Source organism: Thunnus albacares, chromosome 13 (assembly GCF_914725855.1).
Source record: "Thunnus albacares chromosome 13, fThuAlb1.1, whole genome shotgun sequence".
In the NCBI taxonomy this organism is placed as follows: domain Eukaryota; kingdom Metazoa; phylum Chordata; class Actinopteri; order Scombriformes; family Scombridae; genus Thunnus; species Thunnus albacares.
The window spans coordinates 21,605,271-21,622,608 of record NC_058118.1 but is presented as its reverse complement, the minus strand read 5'-3'; the positions used below and the strand labels follow the sequence as shown (position 1 = coordinate 21,622,608).

Below are 17,338 nucleotides of genomic sequence, written 5' to 3'. Positions count from 1 at the left end.
GACAGCACGGTGCAATTCGTTCCATTGGCAGCACTTCAAAGAGGAAGAGGAGGGGGATAATCCACCCCAACATTAGCCCCCAGAATCTTCCACACCACCAACATGCACACACACACACACACACACACACACACATACACACACTTATTCACAAAAGCAGCAGGCTGGAGGGTTTGGTCGTGGGGTCTGATTGGGTTGGGGTCTAGGGATGACGGGATGGAAGGATGGAGGGGATTTTTCAATTTACCAGCAAATCAGAGATGATTGGAATACTCTCTCGTGCACAGATACACACACTTGCCCCGATACACACACAAACACAATGCTATACACACAATCCATCTCCACGGAAAAGACCTCACGCCTGAGAGGGAAAAAAAACAAACAAAAAACAGGCAGAACATTTGCCCAAAAACGCTGAATAGAGGCCAAATACAGGAATATGGTTTTTAAATATGGGTCAGCGACGAGTGATAAGGCTCTGTATTTTTTACAGGTGGTAAATCTGTTATCTGTGTGAGAGAGAGAGAGTAGCAGAGATCAGGGGAAAGAAAAGGGAAGGTTAAAGAGGGGGGGGAGTGCAGGGGGAAGGAAAGTGAAGGAGACAGATGGAGAGAAAAACAGCTTGTATATCAACAGCCACTAGCATCAGTAGCAGAGAGCTGTCAGCACTCACTCTGCCAATACGTGACCAGTTGATGATCAATCCTCCTCAGGGGCAACCTGCCAGCAGCAAACAATCAATCCTCCTTTCTCTGACAGACCTTCGAGCGATGTTAAAGAGGAACGCCGCTCAATTAGGAGCAGCCTGAGATTGGACAACATGTTGTCATCTCCTCAGTTCAAATCACGTCTGAACATGGTAAACATGTGGTCACCCACTGATGACACAGTCTTCCCCGAGGAACCATCAGTAACAACTGTCACCATGTTTTCATCTGCAATTGTAGCCTCGCTTTTGGGTCAATAAGTGCTACTTTCAAAATGCCTTAACACAATTATGTGATGCATGGTACTATTGGAGATACTGGTTTCACACCTAGTGTGTGGCCCTATACCCACCGCTTGCAGCATTTGCAAGTAGTCAAGTGCCTACTTGAGTGATATATTTCCAGTAACTGCCAATATTGCCTAAGTGCCCAGTGCAAGTGTGGGAAAGTTTATCAGAGCTCACTGGGACAAACTTGATTAATGAGACTATCATTCACATGAAAACATGGCTAACATGGTTGAATTTATTTCATTTCCAGATAATGAACAAAGAAGTAGGATCAACCATACAGCATTACAGTTACAATCAAATGACATTATAAAACAAATGCATATTCAGGGATTGATAGGACTAATACAATTGATAAAGCAATTGAATTGAGTTCTCTAGAAGCACAAAACCTATTGTATATAAGTCATATCATTATATTATTTTGAGAGATATATCATTTTGAATGGTTTAAGTGAGATTAGTGTTTTGAGGGAGGAACGTATATCTAAAAACCATTGAAAAAAGAAGATCAAATGTGCGATATAATCATTATCAGTCTCATCAAGAAGGATAGCTTTTTGATATTAAGTGATAACCATCTGAGGAAGCTCTGCCTCAACTGCGTAGTGTTCAGACGTGATTTATATTCAGGCTGAATCCAACATGCCATAAACTTCAATGTCTTCATGTCTGTTATTGTCTGTCATAAAACAATCTTATAGGCACATATTAATGTCATAGAGGACTTGTGGGAAACATGTACCGCTGAATACCACTCTGAAGCAGTATTAGTATCAGTGTGCATCAAGTGTGGGTTAAGTGGACTGTGTGTTGGCACGGGACACACTTGCCTACTATCTGGAGGTGAGTGCAGATTCGCAGACTTTAAGTGCTCAAGACTGGAAATGTGGTTATTGGGAAACATCACAGGTGTTAGCCTCTTACTGATTATGAGCGTGTTTATCAGTTTTTAGTGTTCCCTGAAAACTTCAGTTGTGTTGTGGAAACATATGACTCACTACTTCACAGAACATGTATCATTCCTACTGGTTGTGTGAAAATATGAAATGACAGACAGATAAAGTAAATAAGCAGATCCATGCAAAGAAAACTGTTTTACAGTATAAATAATGTTATTTTCTACTGACTATCTTCCATTGTTTTACCTTATACTGTTGAGACATACAGGGTTAACCTTAAAGACTTACTGTGTACTTCTACAACACACATCAATAATGGGCAGTCTAGAGGGAGAAGAATTATGAGTCCACAGATACACTGACTGGTCAGGAGGTTAGCAAGCACAGCAACAATCGATAAACCCAGACCACTGGACACCACTGTGGTATGGCTACAGTTACACAAGGCTATAGGAAACAAACACCTCTGTAGAAGCATTGTTTCCATCACAGAAAATACTATATATTGAAAGTAATTTGCACAGCTACAGACACAATGTGCACCTACAGTATTTAATTAGGTTTTTCCATTATTTTGCCCACCCCCAGACAAATTGGTGTACATAACAAGAAAAATTGATGGCACCCTCAGCCACTTGTAAACTGTTAAAACCCACTTGTTGAGGGGTGACTGCCTGCTTTGTGGGAAGTGATTTTGCACTTCATCATTTCAAGTTAACAGGTGAGAAATTGTTATCTAAAAGCCAAATTAACCCTGTGGGAGTGCTGGGCGAATCACACTGGTCGGTTTGCCTAATCAGAACTCCTTAAGTCCACTCAACTGGTTTTACTAGCTGGGGCTAAATGGGAAAACCAAAGAGCAATTAAAAATACCTCATTCAATTATTTCTTGTGCATTTATTTTATTCTTTTGATTTGTTACAGAATAGTGGGTAATTTGATTGATATGCAGCCACATAATTGCCAAAAGTTTGTCCTACTGCAAGCCAAATTAAATCAACCGAGCTGAACCAAACGAAGGCAAAGCATCATATCAAATCACATGCCAAAGAAAGTACGGAAAGAAGTATTTAGGACATCAGATTTATCTTACCGTCTCCAGAAAGAAAATACACTTAAACTGGTTGTTAACAGGGTTTCTGGGGGAGACTTTTCAACATTAATTATTTTATGGTAGATTTAGTATCAGAAAGTAAGCAAATACCATCGGATACCATGTTTTTTTAGATTGCGGTAAAGATATAAAACATTTTTTCAAACATAAGAAGCGACATAGCAGTCTAGCCGCCTGTCCTTGGCAAACCACAGTTAACTGTATCCTCTTAAACTCAGGTTGCAGTAGATGTTTGGCTTTGGGCTGCCTGTTGTCATTCAGATTCTGCAGGGTAGATTGCAGGGTCAGAAAGAGGTTTTGAGAGCACCACTGCAGTGAATGCCAATCAGCTATCAGAGTACTGAGAATATAAGCCTGGAGTGAGGTTATGGGCATGGGCATAACCAATCCAAGAAACCGAGCAAGGAAATTTACATAGTGGTTAGCATTCAGCTGCCAAGTGTGAGCCATGATACTGAAGGCAATGGGGGAATACTTCACTATTCTGACTGACCTCAAAATTATGTTACTATAGTTCAGGTTTAGACTAAAGTACTGGGTGAATAGCAAGCATTTATTAAATACCTGATACTGTCCGTGTGTTCATGATGATAAAATTTTCCGCCTGATCACAGCTGCAGAAAACAGACTACAAGCTCCACAAAAGCGTTTTCTCATATTGTTTCAATTAAAGCAAGTCTATGTTGTTTTAATTGTAGTACTAGCATTTACCCAGCGAATGGGTGAGGTGGGTCAACCTACAGTAAAGAACTACTTAACCTAAAAATCTAAAAGATTTTAGCAAGTCCGAGGTGCAATGGCTAGTATAGGGCAAAACAAATCTTCCGACAAGGTAGATTTGCGTCAACCAAGACATCCCGACATATCTAGAGCAATCTCATCCACCCTTGCCACCTCGTTACCTTGGTGACCTCCATCAGTAGGATGGACAAAGGTGTTCCCTTTCAGTCAGATGTAAGAGTTCCTCAAAGTGTTCCTTCTCACAGGTCTATGCCTATGTCTTCTCCATGGACTCCCTGAACTCCGCCAAGGCTCCAACACATGAGTTTTTGTTTTCACCCCCACAGAGGCTGCTTTCCTGTCCACTATTTCCAGAGTTTTTTGGGCTAGCCAAGCCTGAAAGACCTCCTTCTTGAGCTTGACAACTTCCTTCACCACTGGTGTCCACCAGCTGGTTCTTGGGTTGCCACCACAACAGGCACACAGGACCACAAGTCTAAGCAGCTGTTCTGCAGGTTTTTAACACGACTGACTTTGATTTCAAGTCTTCATCCTTCTCTCGAATGCAGGAAAAATTTTCCTGGAGGTGGGAGTTGAAGACTTCACAGACGCAAACTGCACATTTGGGTTAACCAGGTCTGTCTGGCAGCCACCCCTACCACCTGATCCAGCTCACCAACAGGTGGTGACCAGCTGACACATACAAAGACAGCTAAAGATCTGAGGATATGTCTACATAATGGATCATCAGATCTTTGGCCCGTTGTGTTCTGGTACCTAACGCTTGAACATGGTGGTCATTATGGAACACAGAAGCTCAAAAATTAAAGCTTGGACTTAAATCAGACAGGCCATAGAAACAACTGTTGTACAGATATCCCCATCTCGTTATCTAGGGAACTCCAACGCAGTGGTGCTAAGCAGGGGACTCATGAGTATCTCCAAACAGACCCTGTGCCTCTCAGAAAAAAGTAAAGTTTGGTTGTACAGCTTGTGCCGATTTAGAGGCAAGCCCAACTACATGTGGTTGACACCACTCCACCTCCCACATTTTCCCATTAGAGAGGTAACATTCTATGTCCCAAGAGACATAAAGGTGCTATTTCTGTGCTCTGGGTCGCTTGAGATCAATTTTTCTTTCCAAAAGCCAGAGGCATGAGAACCATTACACTTCTGATGATTTCATTGTGAAAACACAGGTCTGAGAGAATTCCTCAAGGTTTTGCTGCGAGAGTGCTCCGTGACGACTGGCTTTTATATATAGTGACTTAACAGTTGCAGTGAACACAGATCACAGGAAAAACCAAATTAATTCTGTGCGGTGCTTGGATTTTCACTTTCATTTTCAACACTATCATTCAATCACTCATTATGTCATTCAGCCATTTCATTATGCCTTCAACCCTCAGGCTATTCATTCATTTAACATTAATATTCATAAAAGCAAAAATAAACTTTGTATGATACTGTCAATAATCTTTTTAATTAACATTCAGAAATATGTAAATTAATCCTCGAATATTACTTTAGTAACACTGGCTGGATCAAGCACACACACACACACACACACACACATAGATATGAATTTCCTACTCACCCTCTCCAGGTCTTGCCGGAGGTGTGTGAAGAGTTTGAGGCGTCTGTAGAGGACGTCCTGCTCCTGCTGTGCCAGATTGTCCACCTCATCCCTCTTTAAGGTCACCAGAGGTCGATTAAAGTTGGCCTTTCTCTTCAACTTCCAGAACTGATAGAGGAAGTCCACCTTGAAGAGAAAAACAACATATTCCCAATTTTAAAAACTAAAATGTGTATGATATATATTAGTATCTTGTCTGAAATGTATGTATCTGGTGTGGGTTATATGTTTTTCATGTTGTACTTGTAATAGTTGAGCAGGGACATCATATATCATTTTCTTACATGCATTCATGCTTCAAATGTCTAGTTTCACCTTATATCAAAGGGTGCTTCTACTTGATTGGATGGCATGATTAGAGCTCATATGAAAATTTTTTTGCACTACATTGAAATCACAATTGTTTATATATATATATATTACTCTTCCATCATTAAGAACATAATATTTTAATTGCACTTCATATGCTTAATTTACTTTTTGGATTGTATTTAATAAATAGATAAATAAAACTTAATTTTGAAAAGTTTTAATAATATATATATTAATACACTAATTTCTGTAACTATTCCATCAAAGGATACCATGAAGTATATAAGAGGCTGTTAGCTTACACTTGTACCCTTCGTCTATAGTAAGAACAGTTCTAGCCTGCAGCCACAAACCATGTTTGGAAAGCAGAGAGCAGTTAATCACTGCACGTTCTAAACAAATGCCTGTGACTCATCAGACAGTTTACCTGTGAATAGGCAGCGCTTTATTTAATGCACTAGAGCCAGCACTCTAAATGCAACTCATCAGTACCACATCTGATTAGACTTAATTAATTGTGGAGGCCAAAGTCTTCATCTTGACTGAAATATGATTAACTGTGCAGTCGAAATATCAGAATATATCAGAATAATGCTATACAGGCAAAGCGAGTGAACTTATCATTTTTAATTAATTCATCATTTATTCATTTTTTATTACTATGATTTGGTCCATTTGTATTTTTTTAAGCCAATGTGGAAAAGAAGTCCTTAAGAAGTGCTCAGGAAAAAAAATTTGAATATCAGTCTATGACGATTGAGCAATTCCATCTGCTGATGGTCATGTGATATGATTGAAAGTTTCACAACAGCTCCTAAATGGACTTTTTAGTGAGATGAATCCAGTCCAAGGGAGACCAATGTTTAAGGATGCTGTAAAGTTTAAAGTTGGTATTTTGCTGTTAAATCCAGATGTGTATCCATGTATTTATGCTACATTTATGTTGAGTCTTCACATGTCCTGTGTTGCCAATCAAAAGACACTTGAGCTTCTTGTTTTTAGTGGATAGAAATGTAACTTTGCTACATCACTGTGTACTACTGCTGTGTGCCGCCCACTGTTGTACAGAGCAGTTACAGTATTTGTATACTTGCTATTCTCTTATCAGCAAGCTGTTTTCACCCACACAACCTGTTGACCCTGGCTGCGTGCTTCATACTTAAAACTAATTAATGCCTGACTCACTGTCTGGAGGAGCATGAAGTGTATGGTATCATTTTCCAACATTATCTTATCAACTCATATGACAAATTGTGGAGTTTCAATTCTGTGGTTTAACATACCTGGGTGGTGGGCAGTGCCATTTTTTCAGCCACCTCTCTCGGGTCCACCAGTCGGTAAAACTCATCCTCCAGCTCCTGGAGCTTCTGTTTCCTCTGGCTCACCTTCTCTCGCTCCAGCTGGTCCCGCTCAGCTCGCTCTGATGCCGACACTGAAATCGGATACGGTACCACCGACCTCTGCTCTGGGTCACTGCAGCCGTTTGGCTGATGCTGCTGGTCTGGCCGGAGCTCAGAACTGACACCGGTAGCGGCCCAGTCAGGTCTGGCTGTGCTGTGTGCTCCGTTCGTGGTGGAAGTAGTGGTGTGGTTACCATTGCTTGCACTGGTTAAACTGGAGGTGTTGTTGGTGGTTGCACTACTGTTGCTGGCGGTGCAGCTGTGCTCCAGACAGAAGGACTTGAAGCGTACCTCGTCGTTCTCGGCCAGGATGGTCCTCATCTCCAGGCTGTGGTCGAAGGCGCAAGTCACATGGAAGGCCACGATACAGGAGGGCATGGAGCACTAGGAGGGTAAGAGAAGAAGAAGAGTGAATGGTGTGGTGTGAGTCTCCCCTATGTGCATGTGTAGTCTGTCCTGCAAGGTCTCCATAGAGATGGAGGTTGCATGGCTCATTGCTCTTCCTGAGGTTTCTTCCATTTTTTCCCATACACGGGGTGAGTTTTCCTAATTTTAATCGAGGGTCTAAGGACAGAGGATGTTGTATTGCTGTACAGACTGTAAAGCTGCTGTAAAGCTCAGGGGCTTTACGGTTAAGGGCAGAGACAGAATAAGAGAGGGAATATGAGAGTGACAACTTGGTAAGCACGAGGATGCAAAAAAGAAACGAGGACAGGGGTAAAGGAGAGAGAGAGGATGAGGGATGAGAAGGAAGTGGGGAGATATAGCACATGAATTACAGGAGAGAAAACAGTAAGAATGGAGGGTGAAACGGGGGAAAGGGAAATCCTATTTGACTGTTAATTCAGTCTTTGGCTCTATTAAAAAGACAAGCAGAGTGAAGTGTTTGATGGAAAACAGTTTTGTTATTAGCTTGGAACCACTTAACTCTTTCTTTCTCTCTCTCTCTGTCTGTCTCACACACTCACACACACACACACACACACACACACACACACACACACACACACACACACACACACATAAAATTGTCCTCAATTTCTCAGACACTTTGTCACAACTATTTGTCTCAAAGTGTCATTTTCGGTCCATTTCTTGTGTTATCAAGGCTTCAATACAAGTGCAGCAAAGCAGAAAGACAAGCTAAGTCACAACAAACAGGGTTCCCCCATTTCTGCTGACATTTTGGTAACATGGGATGTGTGTGTGTGTGTGTGTGTGTGTGTGTGTGTGTGTGTGTGTGTGTGTGTGTGTGTGTGTGTGTGTGTGTGTGTGTGTGTGTGTTTCTCAGTGCTATCCATTACAGGTCATATTAAGAGGCAGCCTCCTACAGAGTCCCTCCAGGCGTGGTGTGATTTTGTGTGGTTGAGCCCTTGTGGCTATGTGTTGCTGTCACTGGGTGTGTGTGTACATTTGTAAACATGTGTGTGTGTGCAGGTCGGTGCTTGTATGTTTCGGGAGGAGTTCAGCATTAAGCAGAAGGGTTCACGGTGACTCTCTTCGCTGTGTTGTTTATGAGCATGGTGACAAAAACCTGACTGATCCCGTCAACTCCACCGTGTGGTAAACAACTTCTGATGTTTTCACGCACAACCTTTCCTCTCTATCTCTATCTCTCTATTTATCTCCCTCTCTCTCTCTCTCTTCATTCCTTAGCTCAACTGTTTTCGGCAACTTCAAAAATATTCATTCCTTAAAGCAAAATATACAGATGCTCCTTGGGTAACAGTGACGCTTACTGTATTCTTACAAATAAATCCCACGAGAGGCAAATCTTGCATTGAAAATTTGAAGCTTTTAGCTGATGTTACACCTAAAAATAATAAAAGCAGGAGGTTACGCTGATGCTTTTATCCAGCTCTCTATTCTTATTTATATCATACATTGCTGTGAATTTTTTTTTTTCAGTGAATCACTACTACTGAAAAAATAGTCCCCATGAAAAGTTGTTTCAGCGTGTTCTGTAGATCAGAGGTCTGCTTTCAGTGGTGAAATTTGTCTGGTGTGGAGGATGAATAGGGAGACATCATTCCTAACCCTTATTTTCTAGTGTGAGTACTGACAGCCTCACCCTAGTTGGCTTAGTTACGTAATGAAATTGTCAATTAAAAAAAGGTCCACAATGTGAAAAAGGTTGGGAACCCTTCTGCAGATTATTCAGAGCAATGGGGACACTGTTTCTGAAGAGATGCTGCTGTTAAATCATTGAAATGTGATTTTTCAATGCTTTCAGCACTACGAACAAAAATCCATTCACCTCCATTATAGCGGGGAGGAGGCAGAAATGTCAGACGGCCATCAAAACACCTGGACAAAAACTAAATCTGTCTGCACAGCTGGATACCACTTGAAGTACTATAAAGACCTCTTTACACTGTGAGATTTTGAGCTGTCCGAGACCAAAGTTGACAATCGTGAGAGAAAAATCTTTGGTCAAGCGTCGATAAAAGGACAAAGTAGTCCTGAACCAGAACTGAACTGAATTATGTCTGTAGGTCTACATCAGTCCATTAACATTGCATTGCAGTTGTTGTTCACAGCATCACAATAAATGTACAATTCACTGTTAAGCTTGTTGTTGTCGACTCTTGTGTTTTAAGATATATTTCAAGGAGAAAAATTGTCTTCAAGCCACTAAATCTGACTGAATAAGTGGAGGAGCAGAAAGCGTGATGCAATAATGACATATCTGTCCTGTGTGAGACACCGCTATAGTTAAAAAATGGAGTTACAGTTAAAGGTCCATTCTGTAGACCCATTTTATTACCGACTTCCCCAAATGCCAAAGCGAGCCCTCTGCAGCTGCTCTCACTTATTTGGTGTCAAAATGCAAAAGGTTGAGCACAGCGTGGAGTCCTCTAGATGTGTTGTTTGGTACAAGCCGAGTCATCGCAAAAAAAAAAAAAATACTCATCTGGCCTTTTCAAGTGCACCTGCTCCGTTCTGGCAGGGATTCATTAAGAATGTTTTATCAGTGCCCACGCTGACTCTGAGTACTTTAAGGTGTTGGTGGATAATAACGTGTGTTTGACAGAGGAGTCATTTTCCACCTTTGATTTAATCAAATTCTATATATCATCCTACAGTTTTCTGATGTAGCTCATCTACAGACTTTACTCCCTGCTCCAGTTTTCTTTTTGTTTCCAGTTCAGCCATTGTCAAATTATTGTGTCCTTATTTATATATTTATGTTATGCTATATTGAGTCCTTCCCGATTCCTATTCTTGATTTCTATTAGTTCTCAAACACACTTAACACTGCTAACTTACAATGTTTTGTTAATTATTTTCAACAGATTGGTAAAGTGTTTAACATACTTTTAAAGTGTAGTATGTTAAGCACAAGAGCGCCTCAGTCCAAACAGTTTTATTCTCAAAAACAAACACAACACCAATGATCATTACTTCCCACAAGCATCTGTTCATCACTACTAGATAATGAATGGTGGCCACTTGACAAACTCTTACAAGGACAGCAGCAATTTCAAGGAATATTTGATTATTCAAAATGTCCTGTTTGGTAGAATTTAAGAACTCAAGGTGGCGTGTTTTGGGGTGAGACATTCGTCATAAACTTTTAAGACTCAACAGCACAGATACAGTATATCAGTATCCATATCCCTCCCAAGGGTTTCCTGAAGATGTGAGGTCTTGATCCTCGGATGGAGAGAGAGCCTGACACCTGAAGAATATTGATGATTTTGGGCGTGATATTTTATTTATTCATTTTCAAAGCGTTTGATATTCCTCAAATTTAGCCTTTCATGTGGTGTCCTACATAGTGTACACTAACAGTGCACCTTAGTCAGCGAAACCAAATCATTAACTATCATGGGTGTGTAAATAATAAAATTAAAAATGGCTGAATCCCATTAAGTGGCTTCAGTTTCACGGTCCTGGTATTGCGCATGCCGTCATGGTTTACTGGAACACCTCAATAGAACGGGGCCCTCATTAATGCTATTACTAACACCTGTGCTTTTTCTGCTATAACAAGTCAAAAAGCTGTTTTAGCTTCAGTATTGTTTCTTACATATTCACCTGCTGTTCTTATGGCACAGCTGCAAGTTATTTAAATCTATAGGGCTGCCATGTTCCTCTGAAATCTGTGAAGAAGACAAACTAACCATGAAGCAGAAGTACTTTCTTAATTAGCTGAGCACGTTACCCTGTTACTGAAGACTGTTATAGCACAGACTGACTCTCTACGAACTTTAACAAATACAGTACAAGCTCGACTGGCTGACCTTTCCAATGTACCTTCCATTAATAACATACTAGTTAAGAGTCTCATTACACTTGAGGAACTTGCCAATTAATACAGCATTTAGGCCTGGACACTCTGAGACGGTCGACTATCATTATGAAAACATTAAATGACCACAGATTTGAAGTATCTTTGAGAATGTGGTCTAGAGAGAAGAGATGAAAGGTCTGAACTGTCCGACCTTCTGTACATTAAAAAACACAGACATTAGTGGTAAGATATATATATACTCTCCTCTACTGTACATTAAGGCCTAAACAGGACTCCTGCTGCTGCTGGTGGTGCCGTGTGGTTCTACATCTCCTCCTTCTGTGTGAGGTGGCAGCTGATCACTGAGTGTGTTTGTACAGCCGGCTGCCTCCAGCTACGGAAACAGGAGAGAGATACTTTCTCCCCGGGAGTGATTCTGGTTCAAGGACTCACTGTTAATCTACAGCATCAATACTGTGACAGCAAACGGCGCTACACAAACAAGCATGTGGACACTCTTACATGTACACACACTTATACACATCCAGCACACATGTATATACACAGCATGCATGCATACACAGATGGAGCGTGGGTCTTTAGGAATCCAGTTCACCTTGAGGGCGCCTTTAACACTGAATGGTGTGCAGGCTAATAGCTGTAAAGTGGGTTAGTGTTAGCGTGTCAGCGGGGGTTTTGTTTGCGGACTCAGCGGCATGTTAAAGAGGCGCCGGGTTCAAACTGATCCACCCGCACCCAGCAGGGGGTTAAGAACTATTATAATCTGTGTGGTTGACATTTTGTGTGTGTGTGTGTGTGTGTGTGTGTGTGTGTGTGTGTGTGTGCTGAGTTTATATGTTAAAACAGTTGTACACATGCTTTGCTGTGTGTTTATACTGCAGGTTTTCGATTTTGTGTGGATGTGCCTGTAATGTTTTATTTCAGAATGTACATCCCATCTATTTGTTTGTACTGACGGGCAGGTTCTATATTCTGTTGTGACAATATTGAATTTCACACACAAGTAAAACTTTCAACAGAAAACAACCATAAGATGATTACTTTCCTCTTCCACCAATGAAATTAGTGACAATATCAACATTTGGACAATTCATATTAAAACGATAAAAGGCAAAGCTAACGAGCACAAGCACCCTAAGTTAAGATTATTGTTTAAGCAGTGGTTAAGAGAAGGCGACTACATGTGTTTTATTAGTGCTCAGTTATGGTTTTGGCTATGGCTGGAACGATGCGTTGATGCAATTGATTATGTCGATCACGTAAATTTGTCGATTTGCGTGGAATGCGTCGATAATGGTCTACCAGGCAGGACACATGATTGGGAGAGACGGCGATTACAGGGTTGGCAGGGGAAAATGGAGAGAGAAGTTGAGAATTTTGAATTTAGAAGCAGGACAGCCTCAGAGAAGAGAAAGAAAAAGTTGTTTCATTGAGTCATAGCGAGAGTGAATAGAAAGCTACATGGTTGGAATGAAGATGCAGGGTTTGAAAGATGGTTCTGGATGTGGAGCTTTGTCAGAAAAGCATACTGTGGCAAGATGGATTACAGATGAAGTGGGCGAAGTTAAACTGATAGACATAAAATGATCCGACTTGATAGGTGTTGAGTGATACAGATGGAAAAAGCCTTGAAAATCTTGGCGTTGGATGCTGGGATGGATATGTACCCAGTGGCATTTTTTCCGATTAGCATGAAAGCTCTAAGAAAAGGTGTCATTGATGGAGTCTCACGCAGAATGGATGCAAGATTTAAAGAGTGTAAAGGGTTGACAGACAGCTATAGAATGAAGAGGTTTGACGTAGTAGTTAATGAAAAGTATGAGACTAAATCTGTTATGCTTCACTTTGATTTGGAGTACTTGCCTGACAGAGTGTTCTTGGACAATGTGTTGTACCCAGTGAGGCTGTATGTTCCCAAACCATTGCATTGTAAGAATTGTTGAAAGTTTGGTCACAGTTTGTTTGTATGTAGGAGTGACTATGCCACATGTGATAAATGTGGGGGGGATGATTGTGAAGAAGACTGTGAGATCTAAGGGGAGACTTAAGCATGAGGAAGTAGGTAAGAAATATTATGATGTGAGACAAGAAGCCAAGGACAAATCAGTCAGGAAGCATGCTGAGTTTTCTTTTGTAAGGATCAGGTGAAGTTTTTGACCTTTTTGGCAGCGGTAATTAACTGTACTGCTGGAGTAGAAAGAAAATTGACATAATTGTAGATGCAGTAAGGAGATTTATGGGTGTTGTGGGAGTTTCTGGAGAAGGTGTGCAGCAGCTGTTGAGAGAAGCTTTTAGGAAGGTGAAAAATAGAGAAGTTATAGCAGAGTGGGAAATGGGTGGCAAGGTGTTATTATTATTTTATTTAGTCAGTGGAGATTTTAGTTTAAATCCAATAGATGGCAGTAATGCATTATTTCGGATGTCAACCGCCACTAAAAAAAACGATAAGAAGAAGAAGCAGAAGAAGAAGAAGAAGAAGAAGGAGAACGTGTCAATGCATTGTACTGTTTACGTTCATCCAATTCATCCAGTTCAATTATGGTAGCTCGTGCTCCTGGGCACGCTGAATATGTGACTTTATCCCAGAAAGCCCAAATTCGATTGTCAGAAGTGTAGGATGTCTTTAAAAAGAGACATGCTCTGCAAACTGCCTACCACAGCAGCACAACCACTGTGTACGAGCATCTCAAAAGAAAACGTCTTGCAGCTCTCCGACCTCAAAACGATGAGACAGCAGCGTAAGTATTTGGACGATTACAGTGAGTTTTGTGTGATTGTTGGTTGGTAGTCAGTGCCTGGGAGTCGTTGTTGCGTCCTTATCTGTTGTGTTCCAGACAAGAACTCAACAAAGACTCCCTAAAGCAGATGCTAATGGCTCGTATGGCAACACCACTTTCCAGCACATTTGCAAGTCATGAGCAGTTTGTTTTTGAGCATATAGACATATAAACTTAACAATGTAGATTTCCATTAATGTTACGCAGTAAGTCAGTGTAAGGAACCTTTTTCAGATGAATAATACAAGTGCATTCCTGATTACAACTGGCACTAGCCATTGAAATAAATCATACTCAACACTATCTACTGTAATTAATGGCAGTATATAGTAAATAACACCTTCCCTAATTAGGCCTACACTGCATTAGTCTTAACTTTTGTGATGAATAGTATCATTAGGTAAAAGTTAAAGTTTGAATTGGTTCCTTCATTCATAGATTTCATGTGTGCAAGACTTTTTCCATAAAAAGGATGTCACTGTATGCACGCCCCACACGTTTGCTGGACTCTCGGATAGCATTATCAATTTTCAAGGATATGAGGATTGTCGAGGATATGAGACCCCTTTCTATTGTGGAGGGTCAGGGCTTCCGTGTGATGGTCACAACACATTTAACCCAGGGTGCACACTTCCCTCCAGGGCCCACTTCACTAAGCTGATGGAGAGGAAATATGAGGAGACTCTTGAGAAAGTGAAAGCTTCGCTCAAAGAGGTCAAATCACTCTCATCACAGATGTATGGACAAGTGTTGCTACTGAGGCATACTTAGGCATCATCTGCCACTTTATTAATGAGGATTGAGAGCTGACTTCATATAGCTTGACCACAATGCCACTTGAAGAGTGACATACAGCTGAAAATATTGCTGCTTGGGTGGAAAAAGCTGAGAAATTAGGTATATCCATGACTAAAGTAATGGTTGTTGTACATGACAATGCTGCTGATGTTGCTCTAAGGATGGTGGAAGAGAGGCATGGGGTTACTTCTCTCAGGTGCGCTGGCCATAAACTACATTAAGTTGTCAACAATGCTCTGAAAATGCCCTGATCAGCAAGGCAAGATGCCTTGTGGAACATTTCAAGAAGATTCAAGAAGAGTTCGATAGCCAGCACCAAGCTGAAAGCAAAGCAGCAACAAATGGGTACGCCTGAGAATAAACTAATACAAGACGTATCAGTAAGATGGAACAGTTCATTCTACATGATCAGCCGCCTGCTGGAACAGCAGTGGCCCATTGACATGACCCTTTCAGACCCTGAAGTCACACATCCAGGGAAGCACTTCTTGGATCTGAAAAGCGATCATTGGAGCCTACTTGAAGAACTGGAACAAATCCGAAAGCCGTTTGAGTGCGCCACTGTCTTCCTGAGTCGAGAGGCTTATGTCACTGTTTCTGCTCTATCTCCACTGGTGAAGGGCCTCCAAAAGTCCACACAGAGAACATCATTTGAGACCATGCCTGTCAGGGCCTTCCAGGCTGCTGCAGCACAGGAGATGACTTCAAGATGGGAGATGATAAGCGTAAAACGTATGCATTATTGCGGCCGCCCTTGACACAAGATTTCGCTAGCTAAAGTTCAGAGAAGAGCCTGAAAGTGCAAGTCAAGCTCTTGCACTGCAAGCAAAAAGAAGGGAGAGAAAGGAAACACAGCAACATCACAGAGGGTGATTTTCATTATGCTAACATGTCTCCTTGTTTCTCTTCCTCGCGTCTTGGCTCCTCAGTGATGATGCAGAGGATCTCGGAGAGAGATGCGAGGAAGAGATGTGAGGATAGAGGGATATAATTCATCAAACAGGACGTCCTCGCGCAATCCAATGTCATTTTGAGGGGACGGCAACTACTCATGATGCACATCACCTTAAATGTCAAATATAAGTCAGCTATCATTATGTAGAAATTATTAGGTAACAGTTTATACTCGTTTAAACTTAAAATTCATGTACAATTATTTAACACTTTAATTAATGGTTACTTAATAATTTCTACGTATCAATTAAGAAGGAAAACACCTGATAACTGCTCCAATTTTTTATTATTTGGTTATAGATCTATAACAGCGTCTGGCTAAAACACAAATAGACGATTTAAACCCGTTAATTACTGAAAGAACAGAACTGACAAAAAGGAGCACTAAAAACAGCTGTAGCCTGCAGAATATATTTAAATAAAATATAGCTTATTTAGTTTGTGAATGTCTGATGTTGTTTTCTTTTATAGGAGACACGCAGCTGTGCAGCGTCATATTTTCCTGAAGGAGCTGAGATGTACTTGAAACGGAAAATAAGAAAAGAAGCTTTTTGGCTTATGAAGAAAAAATAAAGTTACAAGAGTTTTGTGATTGATTCACGATTCAGTCATTTTTATTTTATGAATAAATATGAAAAGCAGCTGTTGGTGCTGTCATTCCCATTCCACGGGTAGTTTTCCTGATCTGCTGTATTACAACAACAGCTCGACTGTTTACTGCCCTGTCAGATCAGCTGACCAATCACAGACATTCGATCAAAGGGGTGTTCCCGTCAACTTCCGCGTAGGATACACCTGTGGTTCCTCGCTCTAAGCTCCTCCAGGAGCCTCCTCTCTCTCTTCGTCTCCTCAAGGTGCATTTAAGAGATTGGAAGATCCTCGATGACGGTGGAGGGGGAACGATCCCCAAATCACGGGAGGAGAGAGGACACGAGGAAGCATAAATTAGCCTAATGAAAAGCACCCAGTGTGGAACAGGATGACTCAGCAAGTGCCAAACCACCAGTTTCAGAGAGTGGGCCAGTGTCTCTGCTGGACACTTTGCTTGGCTCAGATTCAGATGAGCACGGCAACAGTGAGGAAGACAATGAACATGTTCAAAATGATGATACTAACAGTGAAATGGTGAGGAATGAGGTACTGTACTGTAACCTTCTCAAATGGTAGAAGGAAAATGAAGCAAGGTTTCCCAACTTGGCCTTTCTGGCAAACTCATACTTGACTGTCCATGCAACATCAACCCCACCTCAACGCCTCTTCTCAGCTGCAGGGAACATCATCGCTAAGAAAAGAGCAAACCTGACTGCAGAGCATAAAGCGTATATTTCTCCACTGTAATACTGACTGAACTCTTGCTGTCCCTTTAGTATTGAGAAAAGTTCAATATTGAGATCAGTGCTGATTCAGTGCTCTTTTGAACTGTTCAACATTTCAATTACTTATACATTCCTTTAAATCTTTTTTTGC

The 17,338-nt window shown here is 41.1% G+C and overlaps 1 protein-coding gene across 1 annotated transcript in view; it reads right to left on the bottom strand.

Annotated features, from left to right (window-relative positions):
* jade2 (jade family PHD finger 2) overlaps positions 1–17,338 on the bottom strand; it is a 202,614-nt gene that overhangs the window by 61,457 nt on the left and 123,819 nt on the right. The window contains exons 9-10 of the mRNA XM_044369919.1: positions 6,968–7,468; positions 5,334–5,498 (exon numbers count right to left, since the gene is read on the bottom strand). Coding sequence (XP_044225854.1) covers positions 5,334–5,498; positions 6,968–7,468 — 666 coding nt within the window. The remainder of the gene's footprint in view (positions 1–5,333; positions 5,499–6,967; positions 7,469–17,338) is intronic.